We start from the raw sequence: 24,835 nt of genomic DNA, 5'->3' as shown, positions 1-24,835 counted from the left end.
ACTTCTTGCTATGATCACTTCTGGAAGTTGTCACCTCAGGAACTTTCATTTATTCTGCCCAAAATGTTCTCTCCCTAGGTTTACACATGGCTGTCTCCCTGACCAGGTGTTTGCTCAGATGCTTCCCTCTCAGAGAGATTTTCCCTAACCACCCTATTTTAAATTGCACACCCCCAGCAACCCTTTATTCACTGCTTTCTTTTGGTCCTTTGTATTTATTGCCTAACGTATATTTACTTCTTTGTTTTGTTTAGTGTGCGTACCACATACTGTAATTTTAGGAGGGCAGTGATATTTGTCTACTTTGTTCATTTATTTGAAGCCTCAGCACTGAAAATAATGCCGGGAACATAGTAAAATAAAGCTTTATTCTAAAGAAAAGACTTTGGGTGAAATACGAATTTAAATGCATGGTCATCCTTTACGATTGTCATGTACTATATTATGACTGAAGATTCAAGTTATTTCAGATCATTTTTCTTAGTATTAAAACTATTAATTGGAGCTTATCTTTTTGCCTCCATGTTAAGAATATTTTTTGGGGCGCCTGGGTGGCTCAGTCGGTTGAGCGGCCGACTTCGGCTCAGGTCATGATCTCACGGTCCATGAGTTCGAGCCCCGCATCGGGCTCTGTGCTGACAGCTCGGAGCCTGGAGCCTGTTTCAGATTCTGTGTCTCCCTCTCTCTCTGACCCTCCCCCGTTCATGCTCTGTCTCTCTCTGTCTCAAAAATAAATAAACGTTAAAAAAAAAAATTAAAAAAAAAAAGAATATTTTTGGTAAGCTATTCTTTGGTAAGATTGTTGCTAACAGTCTCATTTGGTTCAGACATATTAGAGGATCATAACGTGTTTCTGAATTTATAATTTATATGGGAGAATGTGTGTTTGTACTCTGATGTATGTTAATATAGAGCTCTCTGTGGTTTCACAGATAACAATACAATTAACCTCATTTGCAGAACTATCATCTTCTAATAAGTGGTGGTATAAAATTAGCAATAGCTTCAGTGTTTACGTAAATAAGCTGTTTAAATAAAAACATAACCCTTACCAAACTTTTAAAAGAGCCCAGGTTGCAACTTTTGAAGTAGTAAATGGATTAATTTCAAACCAGAAGGTCTTTTTATATTTGTTACATGACAAATTTTAGTTTTTCTAATGTAGAATAGGTTCTTATTTGGAATCAAAATATTTGAATAGTTAATTGACTATTGTAAAGAATAAGTATATTATTATTTACACACATTTTTTATTTTATTTTTAAAATATTTTTTAATACTTATTTTTGAGAGAGAGAGAGAGCATGTGTGCAAGTGTGTGTGGGGGAGGGGCAGAGAGAGAGAGGGAGACATAGAGTCTGAAGCAGGCTCCAGGCTCTGAGCTGTCAGCACAGAGCGTGATGCAGGGCTTGAACTCATGAACCGTGAGATATGACTTGAGCTGAAGTCTGATGCTTAACTGACCAAGCCACCCAGGCGCCCTTACACACATTAATTTATAATTGTCATAAGCCATTATATATTTTGAAAATATGGTCTGTATTCCTAGGGTTGACTTCTTTTAACAATGCCAGAGCTAAAGAAACTATATAGCGCTTGATGCAGAAGCAAAGATAGCATAGTGTAGTAGACTCCCAGATAGTTTGGTCACATACTTCAGTCAGCACTTCTTCCAATATATTTGCTTATTTACTTTTAAATTATGAATGTACTGTTAATTATGTCAGTCTTAAGGATGATACATGCTTACAGCAAGAGGTTTTTCAAGAGGAGATGTAACTTTTCAAATAGCTATTTTGATAGTTTTAAGGTTTTTTTGATGGATTGTCAGATCTGATTGTATTTTTCTGATATTACAGGGTTAACAAAGTGCTTCACCAGAAGTATTACTTTGTCATTTTTATTTTGTGCTTATATTATTAATATTTTGTTTAATCTGCGGTTTCCTTGTAGGAATCTTCTGCAGCTTATTCGTTGTGTGAATAAAAACTAATTCACATCCATAATTGCACTGAACTGGGCACACAAAAACTGCCATATATGTCACAATATACTGAAAAAGAGCCAGCAGGTAAGCAGAGTGTCTTTGTCAGTCCCTCTACATTAAGGATTTTATATTTTTCTCCCTGGATACCTGAAGTACCATACATGACATGGAATCATCTTTTTTTTTTTTTTTTAATTAATTTAATTTATTGTCAAGTTGGCTAACATACTGTGTATACAGTGTGCTCCTGGTTTTGGGGGTAGATTCCCGTGATTCATCACTTACATACAACAGCCAGTGCTCATTCCAACAAGTGCCCTCTCAATGCCCATCACCCATTTTCCCCTCTCCCCTCCACCATCAACCCTGAGTTTGTTCTCTGTATTTAAGAGTTTCTTATGGTTTGCCTGCCTTCCTCTCTCTAACTGTTTTCCCCCCTCCCCCATGGTCTTCTGTTTAGTTTCTCAAGTTCCACATATGAGTGAAAACATACGATATCTGTCTTTCTCTGACTTAATTCACTTAGCGTAATACCCTCCATTTGGGATCATGGGCTTATATAAGGCCATTTTTGATCCATTTATTGAATATTTCTAAAGCTTAATTTCTAATTTTTGATATGAAAATAAGTATAAATAAAAATTGTTATATTTTTTGTACCCTCCCTTGGCTTCTGTTGTGCTTTCCGTTTTGGAGACTATTCCTTTGGAGGAGTTGTTAAGGGCACTAGTTCTGGAGTCATACTATTTGATTATTGGACAAGTTACTAAATACTTAATTTTACTCTTAATTTCTTGATTTTTAAAATGAAGTACAGTATCTGCCTCATAAGGCTTTTGAAGGGATTAAATAATATAATGTAAAACTTGATAACTGTATAAATACATGTTTGTTTTTTATTTGTGCTTGGAAGCATTTCTACTTATTTAATGCAGTAAAACAAAAACATGTTACTTTTCCATTAACTGACTATTTTATATACTGTGAGATAAGACTTTGTTTAGGGGTGTCTGGGTGGCTCAGTGAGTTAAGCATCCCAAATGGCGGTTCAAGTCCTGATCTCACAGTTAGTGGGTTAAAGCCCTGCATTGGGCTCTGTGCTGACATCTCAGAGCCTGGAGTCTGCTTCATGTTCTGTGTCTCTCCCTCTCGCTGCCCTTCCGCCACTCATGCTATATCTCTCTCAAAAATAACATTAAAAATTGTTTTTTAAATACTATGTTTAGTTCTTGTATAGTATATGTAAAATATCATTGATTAAAGAAACTTACACTTTTATATATATATATAGATATGGTAATGTTCTACTTAGTTACAGGTGCTACTGTTTACTACTGTGTATCCCTCAGCTGTCAGAACTTAGTATTTAAATAGTTGTTAAAGTGTTGATGGGTTTTGCTACCATAATGTTTACCGTAGTTTTGAAAGGTGAGGTAGCATGTCTTTGACTTGGCTCATCGCTGTTTTCTTGTGGATAATTTTATCTGACCCTAGTCTTTGGGATGTTTTATTATGGTCCAGTTATTTCTTCCTGATAGTACAGATGCCATTTAAAGAAGTTGCATGTTACCTTGGATAGAAATGTATTCACAATTAATGTAATTGTGCAGATTACACACATGTAATTGTGCCAGTTAATGTAATATGCTAATAATTAATCCAGCAAATATGTGTTAAGCATTTATACATAAGGTACTTTACTTAGATAATTTGGAGGATCATTGTCTAATTCTTAATGAGCTTTTGCAGTATGACTTATGAATTTGGCATATGAAAAATCATTTTGGGTACATTATATTATAAAACTCTGAGACATCTTAAAAGTGCCAAACTTTAAAAGCTATTTGGGGGGTAAAGAGGCCAATTAACTCTCATAACCTAATATTCATGTTTACACTTACAGTGTTAGTAAGGTGCATGTAATGTTCAGTAGCAGATGATCTGGCAAGCAATAGCATATATGTTTAAACATTACCTCTACTGGTCACTGGAGTAAAGGTCATTTCATGCCTCTCTTATTTTTAACTCTGTTTTTCAGTAATGGATCAAGAATCCAGCAAGGCTGCCTGGCCCAAACCAGCAGGAGGATATCAGACAATCACAGGCAGGAGATATGGAAGAAGACATGCATATGTCAGTTTTAAACCATGTATGACCAGGCATGAAAGAAGTTTAGGTCGGGCTGGTGATGACTATGAAGTGTTGGAACTAGATGATGTTCCAAAGGAAAATTCCTCAGGTATGCAACATGGAGTTATATAAGAGCTATTAATAAGCATGTAGGAATTGACTTATAATATTAGAAATTATGTGTGGGTTTTATGTGTCTATGAATACAAATATACATATCCTATCAAGAAATTCTATTCTGATATTTTTATTAAATTTAATATGAATGATATATACATTTAAACATGGAAGAAAATAGAATACAGCCAGTTGTTAAAATATAACTGTATCATGACATCCTTCTGCTAGTGGAGATTTATTTTTCAATCAAAAACTTTTTAATGTGAACTGAATATATTTTTCCCTGCATATTATGTTTAATAGCTTTCTTGTGTTAATTGTATCCCTAAATAATTTAGCTTGGCTAATTTAATTTCTTAAAACCATTTTATGAAATACAAGTGTCGAGTAATAGTTATTTAATTAAAATCTCTTATTCAGTAGTTTGAAAAAGTATTTTGCAGTGGGCGCCTTGGTGGTTCAGTCAGTTAAGCATCACTTCAGCTCAGGTCACAATCTCATGGTTTGTGGGTTTGAGCCCCACATTGGGCTCCACGCTACTTGGGATTCTCTCTCTTTTCCTCTCTCTCTGCCCTTCCCCAACTCCTGCTTTCTCTGACTCTCAAAAAGTAAATAAATAAGCTTAAAAAAAAAAAAAAGTACTTTGCAGATATCCAGGTAGTAATTACACATCTTTGGACTAGAGTGTAGTCTTCTGGTCTTGAGAAAATTTGCTAATTGTAAATTATTTTTACTGTCATTTATAAGTAAGAATCTGAATTATTAGTTAATGAGTTCACTCCGTTAAAGAAGCCTTTCTGTGATATGACAAGACTGCTCTTTTATAAATTTTTGTTCCAGCAAATCTTAGATGTCTTCATTATTTATTATTACATTAGTAGTGATAAAAGATAGGCTTAAAGTGATTTATAAAACAGATCTGATTTTATTCTTTTCTCAAGATTCTGACAAACTATGGCAGAGTCAACATGTTGACTTTTTTGTTGTTTTGCAATCATAGCTGTAACATAATGTAAAGGTAACTCATTATAGGTGTATTAAAAAATCCATTTTGGGGTAGAAATCTAATATATCTAGAGACTGAGATACAATTTTCTGAATTGACATCAAACACAATAGAGTTTCATTTCTGTTAGATGTGTAACCTGTTCCTTTATCTATCAAAAGTACTTGTGAAGTTTTTTTACTTGCACATAATAAAAGAAATGAAGTTTGAATTGTGCACCTTAACAACTAGAAGGGCACATTGGTTACCCTATGACTTGACTTATGCCTCTCACTGTGTAGTTTTTCAGTAGCCTCTCCTTTTAATGTCTTTTACAGAATGTTTTAGGTATTAGCAGTTAGCTAAAAGACTTTCAAAAGACATCTGAGAGAAGATACTGAATGGCTATACAATGGCATAAATGAACTCATAGGGTGACCAGTGGGCTCTCTCAGTTAAGTTCAGGGGCATAGAAGTACCTGTCAGAAATTCACTCATATTCAAGTGAGTAATGATTGGCATAATATCTATTTAAATAGTCATTATTAAATAAAATTGTATCTAAAATTAATGTTTCCAAAAATGTTTTCTTTGTTCTCTATGAAGGTTCCAGTCCATCGGATCAAGTTCATTCTTCTTTACCCAACGGCCTTTCGTTTGAAAAAAGTGAAACAGAAATTCCCATTTGTGATACAACATTAAATCAAACCATTGAGAGCAGTCCATCCTTTGCTGCAGTACATCATAGTGAGGAAGGCAGGGAGACTTTAGGAAGCAGTACAAATCTTCATAATCACCCTGAGGGAGAATATACTCCAGAAGCTTGTGATGCTTCAAGTGTACAAAATGGAATTTCATTGGTTCATACTGACTCTTACGACCCAGATGGTACACACAGAGAGGCCAATGACCGTCTTCAGCTTTCTGCAGAAGTTGTGGAAGGTGGTGGATATCAGGAAGCACTGAGCAATACAGTATTTGAGTTGGCAAATGGAGAGGTAGAGGCATACACTGGTCTTTCACCACCAGTTCCCTCTTTTAACTGTGAAGTAAGAGATGAATTTGAAGAGTTAGATTCAGCACCGTTAGTCAAAAGTTCTACTGGTGATACTGAGTTTGTCAATCAGAGCAATCAGGAATTTCAGAGCTCCTCTTCTGAAGATGACGTTGTTAGAAAGAAACAAGAAAATAATACTAGCCAGGAGAGTCAGAGAGAAAATGCAACTGAAGATTCAGTGTGTGCTCCTGGGCATATTTGCAGTGAACAAAATACTAGTGATAAGAACAAGAACCAGGGAAGTTCTCCTGAACAGGTAGTGAGACCCAAAGTTAGGAAATTGATAAGTTCAAGCCAGGTGGACCAAGAAACAGGTTTTAATAGGCATGAGGCTAAACAAAGAAGTGTTCAGAGGTGGAGGGAGGCTTTGGAAGTTGAGGAAAATGGCTCAGATGACCTCTTAATAAAATGTGATGACTACGATGGAGAACATGACTGCATGTTCTTGGATCCACCTTACTCAAGAGTTACACACAGGGAAACAGAACATAACCAAATTACAGCAGAAAGTGGAGCCACAGCAGGAAGGCAAGAAGTTGTGGATAACACCTTTTGGAATGGTTGTGGAGATTATTACCAACTGTATGACAAAGATGAAGATAGGTAAGATTTCATGCAGTGCTTTGTCAGATTGCGTAATAAGCAAGGTGGTTTATTTCTGGTACCATTATGTTTGATGGATGGGCTCTGACATGGTCAGGGAATTAGATATTTTGACTTAGCAAATATGCCTGTTTACTGAATGCTAACCATACATGCAAACTACTGGTTAGTTTTTCACAGAAACTTTCTTTGAAGCATTTTAGGAGTTTATAGAAATTGTAAGTTCAGATAATGATAATTAGTTATTACAAAGGATACAGATATTAATTATTTTAGTTCATAGTATTTCAGGTAATAAAATGCAGGGAAACATTTATTGTATTTTAAAAAAAAATTATGTTAACCCATTCTGGGTTTAAAAAGTAAGATCACAGCAAATTTTGATAATATTGGATTAACTTTGTTAATAGTTATTAATGTCACCTGTTTCTCTGTTCCTCCTGTTGCTCCTTTTATCACTTGTGTTTTTTTGTTTGTTTTCACCTATTTTTATTTAGCATTTGATTTTTGGTCACAACTCTATGTGGTGTATATTATTATTTGCCCTGTTTATAGATGAGGAAACTGAAGCACAAGAGAGTTAATTTCTCAAGGTCACAAAGCTAGTAAATTTTGGAGCTGGAATTTGCATATCTGCTTACTGCCCAGTCCAAATTTACAGTTGTTAAGAGAACATACAACCTTTCTTAAATAAGCATTCTGGTTCTTCTTACATAGAATCCTTTTTCCCCCCAAACTGTAAGACCATAGAAAGAAGAGAGAAATGGAAAATTTCTTTGTCCATCTTCTTTTCATTACCCTAGAGTCCAAACTTTCACATAACCTTTTGAGCTAGTTGAAACTGCCTATGCTCAGTTACAGTGCAGTTTCACGATTTTATTAACTTGTAGAAATACGGTTACTTTTTTCAACTAGAAAGTACTACAAAAGAAGTTTTTCCTTTTGAATATGAATACATTTTATATATTTTATTTCACATCATAAAATTAATAAAATATATCTGGTTTCTTTGGGCAGATGGATAAAGCTTCTATAATACAGTGTAAGTGACTTGTAGAAACAAATGAAACGTAATTTCTACTGTCTTTTTAAGTTTGTAAACTTCAAGGGTTGGCAGACAATACTTATATAACCTACTATTTTTTAAGCTTAAGGGTAAAATGAGTTAAGAACTTTGGCCTAACTTAATTCTGTTTTTTCAGTTAAGGTCCACAAAATTCTTAAAATGGAAATTGACAACAAAACCTAAATTGGTGTTAACTTAATTCGATGCAGATCTGGATCTGAACTAATATAAGGCCTTTTTTTGAAGTAGTCATAACAGTTTGCTGCAGAAATATCAAAGTATTTGATTACTGAGTTTTTGACTTGGACCCCACTGGGAATTATTAAGTAGTATTTGTAAATCTCGGAGAAAAAAATCTGAATTCCAAAACATATTCAGTCCTAAGATTTTTGGATTTGATTGTAAACCTTTGGTATACCTCTAGATTGAAAACCTATTGAAAACAATAATAACATCAATTTTTAATCTTAGATAACTTGCCTTTTTGAAAGTATAAGATTTTTTTCCCACAGTTACATTTCTGCTTTCCTGAAGGAAGTAATTTGGCCATTCCTTCATCATTGACACCACTGATCAAAAATAATAAAAACCTCTTTTTTGTGTGTGCGTTTTAGTGTCAGGCCTAATGTCATCTAATTCAGTTGATGAAATTTTTGCATTGCAACCTCAAGAGTAATTTTCTTGGCTCTTGGTTTTGAAGTTGTTGGTTTTTGTTTTTTTGTGGTTTTTTTTGTGGTTTTTTTTTTTTTTTTTCCTGGTCAGTAGCATTAGCATTTTATTTGCCTGGAATGACGGTTGGACTTGTAACAGTTATAGGGTATTGTTTTAGTATGTTTGTTTATAATTTGTCTCCTTAAGTGATATGTCAGTATTCTAAACAATGATAGGTCTTTACGAACAATATACAGAGGAGAAAAACACAGTTAATGGAAACTTTTTTTTCTTTTGACTTTTTAGTACTATATTGACTTAAAGAGCCTGAAGTTAGGGTGTGCTTAAAAGATGGAACTAATTTTGGAGCAATTTTCTCTTTTTTTCTCCATTTATTTTTGAGAGACAGCGTGAGTGAGGCAGGGGCAGAGAGAGGGAGACACAGAATCCGAAGCAGGCTCGAGGCTCTAAGCTGTCAGCAGAGCCCAACACAGGGCTTGAACCCACGAACTGCAAGATCATGACCCGAGCCAAAGTTGGACGCTTAACTGACTGAGCCACCCGGGCACCTCTTTGTAAAAAAATTTTTTTAATGTGTATTTATTTTTGAGAGAGAGAGAGAGAGAGACTGAGCATGAGCGGGCAATGGGCAGAGAGAGTCAGAGACACAGGATCTGAAGCAAGCTCCAGACTGAGCTGTCAGCACAGAGCCTGATGTGGGACTCGAGCCCAGGAACCTTGAGATCATGACCTGAGCTGAAGTGGGATGCTTAACTGACTGAAGCACCCAGGCACCCCTGGGGGCAATCTTTAAGACACATTGAAATACCAGAAATACTTAGGGTTTTTTGTTTTGTTTTTGTTTTTTGAAAACTACCATCACAAGAATAACTTCTCAAGGATAATGGTTCTACATTTGCATCTGCAAGCCTTGAGATATGTTTAGGACCTCACTTCAGTAGTCTGGACAATTTTGAGGAGTAGTTCTATTTCTATGCTACTGTTTCCAGTTCCTCTACTCTCAGCTCCCTGCAAAGGATCACAATTGCCAGAATGCCTTTTAATATGGTTTCAGATAAAGGTTGAAGTTTAATAACCATACATTCCAACTTAGTTTCATTTTGCCACTTGTTCATCTAGTAGATGTTTTACTATACTTTGGCTGAGTTCTGATAATAGCAGATTGCAAAAATGGGGAAATAGTGATTCTACAATAAGTGTCTTGAGAAGGAAAGTATAAACATCCTTTCCCTTGAGTCTGTAAGATTCTTTCTGAGTTTTCTCTGCTTTGTAAAACTTAAAGATGCTTTACTTGAAAATTTTTCTTGCCATGTTTGTATTATAATAGCTGCAAATAGAACCCTCTTATCCAGAACATAACTAAAATCACTGTGACGTTTTTAGTTATAGGAATTTTAGCCACTTTTAAAAAATACAGTTCAAAAATATGTATAGCTCATACTTTCTTTAAAAGTGAAAAGTATTGGGGCGCCTGGGTGGCGCAGTCGGTTAAGCGTCCGACTTCAGCCAGGTCACGATCTCGCGGTCCGTGAGTTCGAGCCCCGCGTCGGGCTCTGGGCTGATGGCTCAGAGCCTGGAGCCTGTTTCCGATTCTGTGTCTCCCTCTCTCTCTGCCCCTCCCCCGTTCATGCTCTGTCTCTCTCTGTCCCAAAAATAAATAAACGTTGAAAAAAAAAATTAAAAAAAAAAAAAAGTGAAAAGTATTTGAATGAATGCATGATCCATTTCTTCCTGAAAACTTTTAAATGATCACTTAATCATACCTGAAACATTACACTTTATGGAATAAACATTGCAGCTGGTAGAATTGCTCTGAGCTGTTTGATAGTAACTGAACACCACCTTATTAAATTAGAATTGTGAGGGGAATTTTAATAGGCAGTATGTAATTACCAGACTTGAAATTAGACCAAAGAGCTAAGGTTAACATCCTGCTCTTTTGAAATATACCCTGAGAACTTTAATGACTGTTTGAGGACAAGATCTTGAGTTTAAAAGAACCTTTTAACCATGCCAGCACATTTTAACCTTGGACCTAACTGTTTGAAGGAAGAGGCATGCCATCCGCTGACTATTTCTTATACCACTTGAGGTTTCTTTCAGAGCTTTTGACATTGAATAAAAGTTAAAAACCTACCTGAGATAAAAATGTCAGGACAACTTTTTGTTATTGATGATGTTGGGAAAATAAAAGGAATATTAGCCAATTAGTTGATTTCAGTTTGATATATTCAAAAAGGATTTATTGAAATCCTTCTAAATGTCAGACTTTGTCCCAGGTACTCTGTAAATGCAAATAATAATGATCCCCGTTCCCTGGCTGTTCACCAGCCTTATGAGGAAGACAGAATATACAGATAATTATCATGAGACTGAATTAAGTTTCTTTTCTCTTCTATATAAGTTAGTTGAGAGCCATGAAGAAGGAGCTCCTTTGATATCCATGTATTCCCAAAAAATAAAGCAACTATGAGCAGCCAAAGCAAAGATCTGAAAGCATATGCTTTAACATTTTAGCTTTTTATCTTGTTTCCAAGTTCATAAAAGTTAGAAGGAGTATATTAGGCATAAATAGCTTTGTTCCTCAGGCATTTTAAGGGGTTATATATTACAATATTCTGATGTTTAGGGAAAAGACCAGAAAATTGTAAAAGGCAGGCACAATTCAGAAAGAACCATCTGGACTTTGCTAAATTAAGCAGCCTTATGGATTTGAACAACTACCATTTGTATCACTGTATTGTAACAGTTCACTGTTAATAGGGGTAAAATGTCCCAGACTGCTTAGATTATGTTCAGTATACCGTCTGAAAATGCAGATATGATGTATCTTAACATAATGTTCATCCAGAGTATTTTCAGTAAAATTCAAAAGGTGGTTTTGATCCTCAGATAACAAAATTATCTAAAATTCACTTTTTTCTTAGCTTCTATATAGTTGATTTTTTATCAATGTGAAAATGCCAGGGAAGACTAACAAACCAGTTCCTTGGGGGATTTGAGGAATTAGAGCTTGCTTTTGGATGCTTTTACTTCTATATCTTATTTCTACTTAAGATTTATACTACATGAATTATTTTGTCTAGAAATCATATGTAATTGTATCCAATATGTGAAAAGAGGTGGGTTTTATGTTCACAGTTGAATGTGTGAAATGTAACATTTGAGTAAGTTAATAGTTGTCTGCTTTTGAATACAGCTCTAAATGCTAATAGGAGACAATCCTATTGAAAAACTGTATAAAAATCAAAGTGGTACTTGAGAATTTAAAAATGTTTAACTAATTTGCATTTATATTCCAGGACAAGGGTTCTCACTATTCCATGATTGTTTTGTGATATTTATTCTGTTGCTTATTCTCCTTGAAAAGTTATTTTTAAATCTTTTCTCTTTCTGCTTTCAGTTCCATATACTCCTGTCACCCTTAGTAGATAACTTTGTTTCTTGCTTTCTTAGAGATAGTAAAATAATTAAATCTGAACTTTCTTGTTTTCCTCTTCTCCATATTACGATATGTTAGTATCCATTTCTGGGGTTTTTTTTTTTTTTTTTTTTTTTTTTTTTATAAAATTTTTTTTTTTTCAACATTTATTTATTTTTGGGACAGAGAGAGACAGAGCATGAACGGGGGAGGAGCAGAGAGAGAGGGAGACACAGAATCGGAAACAGGCTCCAGGCTCTGAGCCATCAGCCCAGAGCCCGACGCGGGGCTCGAACTCACGGACCGCGAGATCGTGACCTGGTTGAAGTCGGACGCTTAACCGACTGCGCCACCCAGGCGCCCCTCCATTTCTGTTTTTAATTTGTTCTTCAGTGAAGGGTGGTGACTTTTCTCATTCTGCATCTGTAGTCATATCTGACCCCTGAATTTATTATTCTTATGCCAAAGTTGCTTCCTTCTACCACATTCTGTAATTTTTCTAAATCCTGAGGGGAAACCTTTACTTGATTTTGCCTTTCCTTTAACCAATTGCCTGTTTGTTTTCTTTTCCATTGTTGAATTCTCAGAATAAATGTCCTGTACCCACTCTATTTCTGCAGTCTGCACTTTTAAATGCATTGAAATCTTAACTCCTAGTAGTATTTGTATATTCTATAATGTGAACAGTGACCTCCTGTTTCTCAAATCCAATTGACTTTTCTTGGTACTATTTTTTGTTTTTTTGTTTGTTTATTTGTTTTACTTTAGTGCTACTACTGAGCAATTTGCTCACCCTTTCCTGCTCCATGATATCTCTTCCATTTACCTGTGTTTGGTTTTTCTTTGCTGTGTCTTCGCTGGATGGACCACAGGGGTCTGCAAATATTTTAGGCTTTGTGGACCGAAAGGCAAAATCAAGGGTATTATATAGGTATTTCTATAACCACTTAAAAATGCAACAAAACAAAACAAAATAAAAACATTCTTAGCTTCCAGGCCACTAAAAAACAGACAGGTGGCCAGAGTTGGCTCATGGGTCAGGGCATAGTTTGCTGACCCCTGGTATAAAGAGACACTAAAACTAAAGTTGATTGGGTGACCAGAAAGCTGATATTTCCATTCAGTAAGACAAACCAAGGATTTAGAGTAGATTTTCTGTGGTAGAGAAGAAAGAAAAATGGTGGTGTGCTGTTGGAAATCCAATTGAAATGTCTAAGCACACAGCTTATATAATAAAGTAACTATCACCTTTACCATTTTCCAAAAATTGTGCTAAACATTTTATCTACATTGTTCACTTAAATACCTTTGTAGATCTGAAAAGGAAATACAGCATTTAAATTAAAAAAATATTAAAAATGATTTGCTAACAGTTATTGATGGGTTATCATTTATCAGACACTGTTAAAACATTTTGTGTGTATTAACTCATTTGCTTCTTATATGAACTCAGGGAGTTATTAGATACTACTATCAAATACACCTGGTGTGTGAGGTGATAAAGGCACAGAAAGGTTAAGTAACGTCACAGCTTTAGTAAGTGGTGTATTCACAACCAGGCAGACTGAATCCAGAACCTGTGTCCTCAACTACTGAACCTCAAGACACAGCATTAGTGGACACCTGGAGCAAAAATTGTGAGGGCAGTAGGCAGATGGCTGAATTTTGTGAAATACTGGTTTAGGAAAAAAGTGAAGGATTTGGAGTAATTTGATATAAATTGAAGCAACAGTGATAATTCAGAATACACTTTTTAAATTTCTTTTTTAACATTTATTTATTTTTGAGAGAAAGAGACAAAGCGCAAGCAGGGGGAGGGGCAGAGAGAGAGGGAGACACAGAATCCGAACCAGGCTCTCAGCTGTCAGCACAGAGCCCAACTCGGGGCTCGAACTCACAAACTGTGAGGTCATGACCTGAGCTGAAGTTGGATGCTTAACCGACTGAGCCACCGAGGCGCCCCAGAATGCATCTTTTAAGTGAGTTGAGTGAGATTAAACTTAGGGACAACGATTAATAATTGACTGTCCAGGTGTAGGTTTAGAGGAAAATACTTGAGCCAGGGTTTTTAGGAGAAATGGAGAAAAAGTCATTTTACAGAAGGAATGGAAAATAAAAAGGACTTAAACATGGGGGTTTTGTGAGGAGTCAAAGACCTGTGATTTTCAGCTTGGGAGTAGGGAAATACCCTTAGAAAGAAACTCAAGAAAGGAGTTACCTGTCAGATGAGTTTTGCTTTATAACTTTTGAAAAGAAGGGTGAAAATCTAAAAATGTTTGGTGCACAGTTAGTGATTATGAAAGCCAAGTGGTCAGGGCTGAGGATATATTAAAGGTTAGCTACTTAGGGGTGAAGGTTATGTATAATGAGTAGTAATAATACAGGCCAGGGATCTGCAGACTTTTTTCCTAAAGGACCAGATAGTAAATATTTTAGATTTTGCTAAGAGGCAAAATTAAAGATAAAGTTGTAAAAAAAAAAAAAATTGTAACTCACTGACCATAAAAAACCGGTAGAAGGACCAAATTTGTCTGAAAGGCTTTGTCACCAGTCTGTGACATAGGCTTCTTAAATATATTGACTATTGATCATAAGCATGCTTTTTATATTAAAATTTGTAAATACTCCATCAGTTATATCATCAAGCAAAAAAAAAAATTACAAACTTTTTAGGTGTTGTTTTTCTGGACAGGATCATAAAATGTTTAAAATATGAGGTGTTTAAGTAAAATTGCTACAAATTAATAAATTTTAGCTGAATTGTTAAAGATGTCAAAATTGGAGCTGGTAATTTAGCTTTAAAGATGATAGTCTAAGGAACGCCTGGGTGGCTCAGTCAGTTAAGCCTCGGACTTCAGCTCAGGTCATGATCTCAAGGTTTATTTAGTTCATGAGTTGGAGCCCTGCATCAGGCTCCGTGCTGTCCATGCAGAGCCTGCTTCAGATCCTCTATCTCCCCCTCTGTCTACCCCTACCTGGCTTGCACTCTCTTACTCTCTCAAAAATAAATATACGTTAAAACAAAAAAGTAAGAGCTTACCCCTGATGTTTTGGGGTGCCTGGATGGCCATTCGGTTGAGCATCCAACTTCACCTCATGTCATGATCTCACGGTTTTTGAGTTCGTGCCCCGCATCAGGCTCTGTCCTGACAGAGCCAGGAGCCAGCTTGAGATTCTGTGTCTCCCTCTTCTCTCTGCCCCTCCCCCATTTGTGCTCTGTCTCTCTCAAAAATAAATAAACATTAAAAAAATTTTTTTAGGGGCACCTGGGTGGCGCAGTCGGTTAAGCATCCGACTTCAGCCAGGTCACGATCTCACGGTCCGTGAGTTTGAGCCCCGCGTCAGGCTCTGGGCTGATGGCTCAGAGCCTGGAGCCTGTTTCCGATTCTGTGTCTCCCTCTCTCTCTGCCCCTCCCCCGTTCATGCTCTGTCTCTCTCTGTCCCAAAAGTAAATAAACGTTGAAAAAAAAAAAATTTAAAAAAATAAAAAAAAAATTAAAAAAAAAATTTTTTTTAAATAAAATTGAGAGGTTTCATAGGCCAGGAAACTTCATTCAAAAAGTCTTTTTAAACTATTTTCTATGTTAAATTTTTATACTGGAACAAGTATAGAACTGATTTATTTGATCTTAGATTTTTTTTTGGGTTAGAGAAAATTTTACAAAATATAAGCAATTGGGCTTCTATCCAACTGAAGGAACACCTTTTACTTGCTATGCCAGAGCTATGTAAAATTCCTTCTCAAGAATGTGACCTGCTGCCCATCATTTACTGACAATTGGAAGTTGATTTTTTTTTTTTTTTTTTTTTTTTTTTTTTTTTTTTTTTTTTTACTTCTAACTCCTCAGAGCTTACATTACTGCTGCTTTTTCTTAATAGCATCTTGATCTCCTGGATTCATCTGTTCAGAGAAGGAGGAACTCATTATAGACTAGTTAATATGTCAATAATATAACCATTAGTAATATATCATCATAAAGAAAAGGTAATTTCTTACCAATTATCACTTCTTTCAGAAACTAAAATTTATTAATTTTTTGTTTCTCAAACATCAAGGCACAAAGGGAAGTTTTTAAGGGGATTCTTGACCAGAATGGTTGATACGGTTGGAAGGGGCATTTAAGGTTTATTTTCACCATTAATAATATTTTAACCTTTGTAGTACAAGATGACTAGTACTTAAAGAGTAATTAAATGAAACCAAATTAACCAAAGTTAAATACAACCAAGTCATTTTCTGAGGTTCTTCATTAACCCTGTTATCATCCCTTTGGTTCCTTATCTAAATGTTCTCTTGAATTGAAATTTATTTTGTGTTCATAGTCCTACCAAAGGACTTCAGTAAAGATTTGTCTCTGCTGCTTTTTATGAATTTGAATTTCCTCTTAAAATCTTGTATAAAAAAGGAAGGAAAAAATAGTTAAGCTTTTAAAAGATGGTAATAGAAATTTATGCATACAGGATAGGATTTCCATTGTCAATATGTAATTAGAAAGTTGTTTTAGTCAGGTCAGATGAGTAATAAATCTATTATTATTTATTCCAGAGCATTTAATTTATGGTTGCCAAATTATATTTAAATTTTTATTTAGAAATATGTCTAATAAATGAAGAACCTCTATCTAAGCAACATGGAATTACTTAGTTTAGTGAAGAAAATCATAAATCGATAATTCTGTAACTTGCCATGTGCTATATTCATTTGAAAAAGTTACATTCTGCTGAATGTATTTATTTCTGTATTTATTTTTAAAATATTTTTTAAATTGAATTAGCACCTGATGAATTGTGTGGCATCAGTCATCCACTCGATACCACGATGTCTTCAAATGGTAAATGCACATATAATGACGATTATAATGACAATTTATTTTCTTTCTGTTCTGAATTTGCAGTTCAGAATGCAGTGATGGAGAGTGGTCTGCTTCTTTGCCTCATCGATTTTCTGGTACTGAAAAAGATCAGTCGTCAAGTGATGAAAGCTGGGAGACTTTGCCAGGAAAAGATGAGAATGAACCTGAACTACAGAGTGATAGCAGTGGTCCTGAAGAAGAAAACCAAGAATTATCTCTACAGGAAGGGTATGTTTTGTTTAACAGCGAGGTTTATTTATATGTATTGTACAAGAATGGTATACGTCACTTCCAACTGTTGGATATGCTGTTGATCCCATATACAAGCGCTATGTAGGACCAGTAAGTCCTACTGAGTTTTTTTCATTATGCTTTTGGTGTTTTGTTTGTTTGTTTGTTTTAGTGTTTATTTTTCAGAAAGAGAGAGAGTGTGAGCGGGGGAGGGGCAGAGAGAGAGGGAGACACAGAATCTGAGGCAGACTGCAGGCTCTGAGCTGTCAGCACAGAGCCTGACGTGGGGCTTGAACCCACGAACCGTGAGATCAGTGCACCCCAGTGCTTTTGGTGTTTTACAAAGAACAATTAAATTGAAAATTTTAGTAATTTAATTATCTTTTATTGAGATACAGTGTACATTTCTACTTTGCTTTAAAGAAAATTAGGGCATTTAAAAGATTCTTTTGGTTGAGTTAGGTATGAGTTTAGAGCTGCCGTTGCCAAACAATGGAGAAAGGGCAGCCTCAAGATGGAAATCAGTGATTTATTCACAGAAACAGAGAAAGTTACAAATGTTGAAGTTTTAATATTTGCCTAATCGCATCAGATGGTATTTCTGAAATCAGTGATTGATGGTAAACACCTTTGTCTTTTCTTGGTTTTAATGAGAATGCTCTACTACAGGGGTTGTCAAACTTACACGAGAATGCTCTACTATAGGGGTTGTCAAACTTACACTGTGAAGGGTTGGATGGTGTTTTCAGTTCATATGCCAGTCTCTATTGCAGCTACTCATCTCCAGTGTTGTAGTGTGAAAGTAGTCATAGATGGCATGTAAATGAATGAGTGTGGCTGTCTTCCAGTAGAATTTTATTTATAAAAACAGGTGGCAGGCTGGAAATAACCCATGGGTTCACAACCCTTGCTCTACTATTTCCCAAGTAAGAATGATTCTGGCTTTTAGGTTGATTTTATACACACACACACACATACACACACACACACACACACACACACACACACACACACACACAATTTTTTTCTTCTAAATCACACTAAGGAAATATCCCCCGTTACTATTTTATAGGTTTCTAGCAAGAATGTTTGTTAAATTTTATTAAAGTTTTTTTAGTGTCAGTGGAAATGATCATAGTGATTTTTCACCTTTGACCTAATGATCATGAGGAATTATTTTATTAGATTTCCTAATAGCCACTTACCCTTGCTTCTTGACATAAACATGATCATATAGTCATGAAATGTTTTTTGAGCTGCTGGATTCTGCTTGCTAATATTTGATGTGGGATTTTTATGTTGAGATGCATATGTGCAGATTGTCTCATTTTTTGTCTCAAAAACAGTTTAATACTTGCTTTGCTAAAACAATGTGTGCTTTTTTTTAACCCTTTGATGTTTAGCTTATTCCTTTAAAGGGTTGTTTAAAAATTTAAACAGCTTATTCTTTTAAAGGTTGTTGGTATCGTGAAGCCTTGGCTTTGTGTTTTCTGAGGTAGTTTGTCTTTGTTAATTTAAATTTGTTTTCCTGATAATTGGTTTGTTCTAATTTTTAGTCTCTCCTGGAATCTGTTTTGGTAAATGGGTTTTCTTAACTCTTTCAACTTGGACTAATGGTAAAGTTTGTTCTCAAAGGTTTAAGTTTCCAGCTTGAAATTAATTCTGTAAGAAATAAAATACATTAGAAAATCTGTAAAGAAAGAAGTTTACAAACACAATTGATATTGACAGTGATTGAAATAGTGTTTATTTTTCTTTTCTGATTTTATGTTTGATCTTCTTGAATCACTATTAGTTTACTATTAGTAAATTTTTCATATATAATTTGTGATATAATTATTCATTCAACATATATTTATTGAGCATTTAATATGTACCAAGCGTTGTGCTGGATCCCATGATTATATCCATGAACAAGACAAACTAAGATTCCCTCCTGAAGCTCACAATGTGGTGGGAGATGCAGATATTAAACAAAATACAAATATGCTAAATTATAAACTGCGATGGTTATGGTAAAGGAAAGCAAACTCTTGTGTCATAGAAGGTAACTGGTAGGGCCTACATTAATTAGAGTGGCCAGGGGCTACTTATCTCAGGAACTGACTTTTGAGCTGGGCTCTAAAAGATGAGAATTAGTGGTTGAGGAAGAGCTCTCTAGGCATAAGGAAAGGTAAGAGCAGAGATACTGAAAATGAAAAGGCTTGCCATGTATGAAGGTAGTGGGACTGAAGTGAATGAGTGAAAGGAAGAGTGACATGAGATGAGGTGTGCAGATACCAAACTATGCAGGATAGATAGCCTCTGGAATTTATTCATAGAGCAGGGAGATTTTAAGTGAAGAGTTAATTGCCACACATTTATATAAGATCACTCTAGTTGCTTTGTGGAGATTGAAGTACAAAAGAGGGGAAGGTTGGCCTAGGGTATTAGACTGGGGGATGGTAGTGAGGATTAAAAAAAGTAAACAAGTTTGAGCATGTTTTTGAGTGATCAATAATAAGGTAGATTGGGTGTGAGATGAGGGAAAGTGAGGAATCAGTTATGGCAGGTTTTTTTGGTTTGAGCCTTAGGTGGTTATTACTGTACTGACTGAGATGAGAAGGTGTGGGAGAGGAATGGGAAGTAAAAACTTTCTTTGAAAGTTTTAAGTGCTATTTAGACATACAGTGTAGATGGTAAGTAGACACTTTGATATTTAAGTTTAAAAGATCCTGGGGGCGCCTGGGTGGCGCAGTCGGTTAAGCGTCCGACTTCAGCCAGGTCACGATCTCGCGGTCCGTGAGTTCGAGCCCCACGTCAGGCTCTGGGCTGATGGCTCGGAGCCTGGAGCCTGTTTCCGATTCTGTGTCTCCCTCTCTCTCTGCCCCTCCCCCGTTCATGCTCTGTCTCTCTCTGTCTCAAAAATAAATAAACGTTTAAAAAAAATTAAAAAAAAAAAAAAAAAAAAAGATCCTGGACTGTAGTTAGATATAGATAGATATAGAGATATATAGAGATTGAGATAGAGATATATAGATATATGATGTGGAGGTCATCAACTACTTGCATTGATACCCTACAGTAATAAACCCCAGTAATTCATTTAAAAAAATAGAAGTTGGGGTGCCTGGGTGGCTCATTTGGTTGGGTGTCTAATGCTTGGTTTCTACTCAAGTCATGATCTCAAGGTTCAGGAGATCAAGCCCCTCGTTGGGCTTTGCACTGACAGCACATAGCCTGCTTGGGATTCTCTCTCTTTCTCTCTCTCTCTCTCTGTCTCTTTCTCTCTCTGCTCCTCCCCTGCTCTTTCTCTCTCTCTCAAAATAAATACGCTTAAAAAAAGTAAAAGTGAGGGGACAGAACTAAACAGTGGACAGCAGTGGTATTTAAGTTGAAAGGGGGAGATCAAAGTTGAATTGTATTGTTTGGGAGAGGGTTCAAAGTTAACATTTGACATAAGAATAAAGAGTATATGTACTAGAGACCTGTAGAGGAGGAAAAAAGAAATTAAGACATGGAAAAGGATATTTACAGTCAATCCAAATAAAAGTAAAGAAAGAGAAAAAATCATTAAAACGGGGAAAAAAAAGAAATGGGTAAAAGTAATATGGAACAAGTCCTGTAATAAATATAATTGCCTAATCTCTGCTTATAAAAATCAAAGCTTCAAATCAGTTGGAATTTTTTTGAGTTAAATGTGTTTTACAAAAGATGAACTTAAAGCATAGGTATACAGACTGAAAATAAAAGGATAGACAGTGGTATTTCAAGCAAATGCAAACTAAACAAAAACGGAACAGTTACATTAGCGTTAGCAAAGTAGACTTCATTATTGACGAGAACGAGGGGTCAGTATGTAGTAAGTCCAGTTTACCAGTAAAATGTAACAGTTTTAAATTTGAATGCATCTAATAAAATAGACTCAAAATATGTAAGTCAGAATGTAACGAAACTAGAGAATATTGACAAATTTACTATCATTTTGGGAAACTTTTTAATACTTTTCTCAACTGCCTGTAATTCATGGATATAAGAACTTCATCTGTCTTTAGCAGATTTGAACAACTGATTTAAGCCTGGTTTAATGAGCAGTCCAGTTTGTGGAATACACAAACACACAAAAACTGAGCATGGACTAGGCTGCAGAGCACAGGTTAACACATTTCAAAGAATCAATATCCTACAGACCAGCAAAAATATAAAAAATTTAAAAATCCATGCATTTAAAATTATTCATCCTTCTAAATTACCAGTAAGACAAAAAAGAAATTACAATTGAAGTCGAAAATGCTCATAACTTACCGGTTTTGAGAATGCCATCAATCAGAATTTGACGGATTGGAGTGAAATTGGTAAAGGGAAATTTATCTTTATAAAATACGTACATTAGAAAAGAAGAAAAGAAGAATACGTACATTAGAAAAGAAGCCATGCATTTAACTTAAAATGGAAAAGGAACATTAAAATAAGGAAAATAAGGGAATAAAAATAAGAATTAGGAAAGATAAGAGCAAAACTCAATAAGTTAGAAAACAGGATAGAGAGGATCAAAGAAATCAGAAGGTGATACTTTGAAAAGATTAAGAAAAATAGGCAATCCACTTGGATAGTGAACAAGAAAATAAAGGCAAGGCACAAATAGGTAATACTGACATATAGAAGTGTATACAGCCACAAGTACATTAAAGATTGGATAGACTAAGAATAGTACTATGAACTTTGTAGCAGTAAATTTGAAAGCTTAGAAGAAATTGAGAAATTTTTAGAAAAATACAATTCACCAAAACTTGTAGGAAGCCTGAATAATATTATACGTATTGCAGATATGTAATTAGTAGTTTAAAATCTTACTGTGGAGAAAATACCTAATCCAGATGGTTTTAGAGCCAGATTCTCTTAAACTAAACTTTCAAGGATCCACTCTTCAAGATAATAGAAAAAGAACTATTTCTCCAAATCATTCTAAGGCCAGTATAACCCTAATACCGAAAGAGTATGTGAAGAAAATTATAAACCTATATCATTCATTAACATACATGTCAAAATCTCAAACAGAATTATTGGAAATCTGAATTTGTAAGTATATTCTTTACAGATAAAACTCACCAATCTGAGTTTATTCCAGAAATGCAAAAGTGATTTAATGTAGAATACCTGTAAATGTAATTCACCACATTAGCAGAATACAGGAGAAAATTCATATGATAGATTCTGTAGATACAGGAAAAAAATCACTTAGTAATGTTCAAGACCTCATCGTGATAAAAACTCAGAAACTAAGATCAGAACAGTTGACCTGGTAAAATGTATCTCCCCAAACAAATCAGTAGATATCATTTTTAGTAATGAAGCATTAACTCCCCCCCCCACCCCCCAAAATCAGGAGCAAGGCAAGGGTGTTGCTCATAGCACCATTTCAGTAGCCATTGTCGTGGAGATCTTGATGGTCACAGCATGATGGGAAAATAAAAGAAGAGGAATTGAAAATGAAAAGGAAAGAAACTAGTAGAATGTATTTATAGAATACAGAGTGTTAATGTGCAGGATATAAAGAATTCCTAGAAATCAGGAAGAAAAACTGATAGTCTAATTGCAAAATGTTCAAAAAATTGAGCAGATGATTCACTGAAGAGGAAATATTAATGAATAAAAATATCAAAAGATACATAGATCATTAGTAAATTAAGATCACAAGGAGGTATCATTTTTTAGCTACCCATTGGATTAACAAACAGGAAATTTAACAATATCAGGTGTTTTGGAGGATGAGAATGCTTGTTGAGATGTGAAGTAGGTCATATTAACTAAAATGATATAATAATTTTAACATTTTGCATCGTGCACTATCAGCAGTTCCACTTTTAGGTGTATACTCTGGAGAAACTTCCCCATGTGGCCCAGGAGTTGTGTACAAGAATGTTCGTTGCAGTATCTTTCATGAAAGCTATGAACTGGATATTACCCAAATATTACTTAACAGGAGAAAAGTTAGTGATGTATTCATACAGGGAGTGTTACACAGCAGTGGGAATGCATGAGCCCCACTTATATGCAAAACATGGATGAATCTTAGAGGTACAATATTGAATGAAAACAACCATTTCTAGAAAAATAATGTGTATGATCTCTGTTTCACAAAGTTTAAAAACAAGAAGTTAAATATCTTGTTTAAGTATACAAAACTAGTGAAAACTTCTTTCAGAAAACAATGGAATGATAAGAGCTTTCAGATAGTACTTTTTTTCTGGGGGGGTGAAGTCAAAGGGATAGGATAGGTATGGGGCACAAGATGTATGCTAGTCAGTGATAATATTCTAGTTTCTGCTTTGGGTGGTGGGTTTATGGATATTCAATATAATTACTTTATAACTTAAGTCGATTGTTTATCTTTTTCATTTGGGGAAAAGAACTAAAAAAATGAAGGGAATTGAAGGTAATAGAGTAGAGACAGTAATCATACCTAACTCTTTACAAAAGGAAGGCGCCATAGATAGATGCTGGGCCTAAGAAAATGTTGTCTTCACTTCGCTACACTGGACACGTGATTGTTTGCTTATAGAATGTTCCAGAGGAGAATAACTGACTAATAATTATAGGAAAGATAAAGTGAAGTCCTTGAGAAGATAAGGATTAAGCTCCATATCTCAAAGAGAGAACCTTTAGGAGGTGAGACTTGCAGTGTAATTAGTGGGAAGGTAGCAGGTAGGTACAAGTGTAGGTAAATCTGTAGGTTTGCTGGTGGGAAGAAAAGAGGAGTCTCTGGTGACTTCAGTGTCCTCATTGTTACTAGATATTGAGGATGGGGAGGATAGGAAGATTGTCAAATTGAAGGAAAGAAGAAAAGGTTGGAAATAGGCTTTCAGAGAGGTAGACAACAAACTTACTAGGTAAACATCGAATAATTACTGGACAATATTGAATGTCCATTTAAAATTTGTGTTTTGAATTTAAATTAATACATCACACCTATGTGTTTTTCTTTAAGTTTTTGCCACTGTTTTGTTAACTTTACAAACTCTTTATGTAACTACTCTTAAATTTTTTTTAAAAAAATTTAATAAATATTTTGCCCTTCCTGTTAACACTGAATTTATTAGGATAAGGAAACATTTCTTCAAATTAGGTGCTGGGGTTCCATCTTTGTGACTGGATGACATGGAACCAGAGTACCATTGATTTTATAAGCTGAATTCCCTTTGAGGCTTTTTTGATTCTTAATTAAAATTTCAGTTACTTTCTTTATTTATTTAAAAAAATTTTTTTTTTAATGTTTATTTTTGAGAGAGAGAGACAGAGTGCAAGTGAGGGAGGGGCAGAGGGAGAGGGAGAGATAGAATCCAAAGTCGGCTCCAGGCTCCAAGCTGTCAGCACAGAGCCTGATGCAGGGCTCGAACCTATGAATGGTGAGATAATGACCTGAGTGGAAGTCGGAGAATCAACTGACTCAGCCACCCAAGCGCCCCTCAGTTACTTTCCTTTCTACTTTTTTTCATTACTATTTTGTGTTTATTTATTTATTTAGAGGGTGGGAAGAGGCAGAGAGAGAGGGAGACAGAATCCCAAGCAGGCTCTGCTGTCAGTGCAGAGCCCCGTGTGGGGCTTGAAACATGAACCATGAGATCATGACCTGAGCTGAGGTCTGATGCTTAACCAACTGAACCACCCAGGTACCCTTCTTTCTGCTTTACCTCCAAGATAGGGGTTTGAAATCTTAACCATTTGCTATAC

The 24,835-nt window shown here is 35.3% G+C and overlaps 1 protein-coding gene across 2 annotated transcripts in view; it reads left to right on the top strand.

Moving 5' to 3' along the window:
• The window catches only part of PJA2 (praja ring finger ubiquitin ligase 2), a 71,230-nt gene that overhangs the window by 17,862 nt on the left and 28,533 nt on the right, over positions 1 to 24,835 (top strand). For both annotated transcript variants that reach the window (XM_043595178.1, XM_043595186.1), the window contains exons 2-5: positions 1,954 to 2,071; positions 4,026 to 4,226; positions 5,829 to 6,882; positions 16,937 to 17,122. In XM_043595178.1, the coding sequence (XP_043451113.1) occupies positions 2,041 to 2,071; positions 4,026 to 4,226; positions 5,829 to 6,882; positions 16,937 to 17,122 (1,472 nt within the window). In that variant the 5' untranslated portion in view covers positions 1,954 to 2,040. The remainder of the gene's footprint in view (positions 1 to 1,953; positions 2,072 to 4,025; positions 4,227 to 5,828; positions 6,883 to 16,936; positions 17,123 to 24,835) is intronic.

The sequence above is a fragment of the Prionailurus bengalensis genome, chromosome A1, assembly GCF_016509475.1.
Source record: "Prionailurus bengalensis isolate Pbe53 chromosome A1, Fcat_Pben_1.1_paternal_pri, whole genome shotgun sequence".
NCBI lineage: Eukaryota > Metazoa > Chordata > Mammalia > Carnivora > Felidae > Prionailurus > Prionailurus bengalensis.
This window is presented reverse-complemented; position numbering and strand designations above follow the sequence as displayed.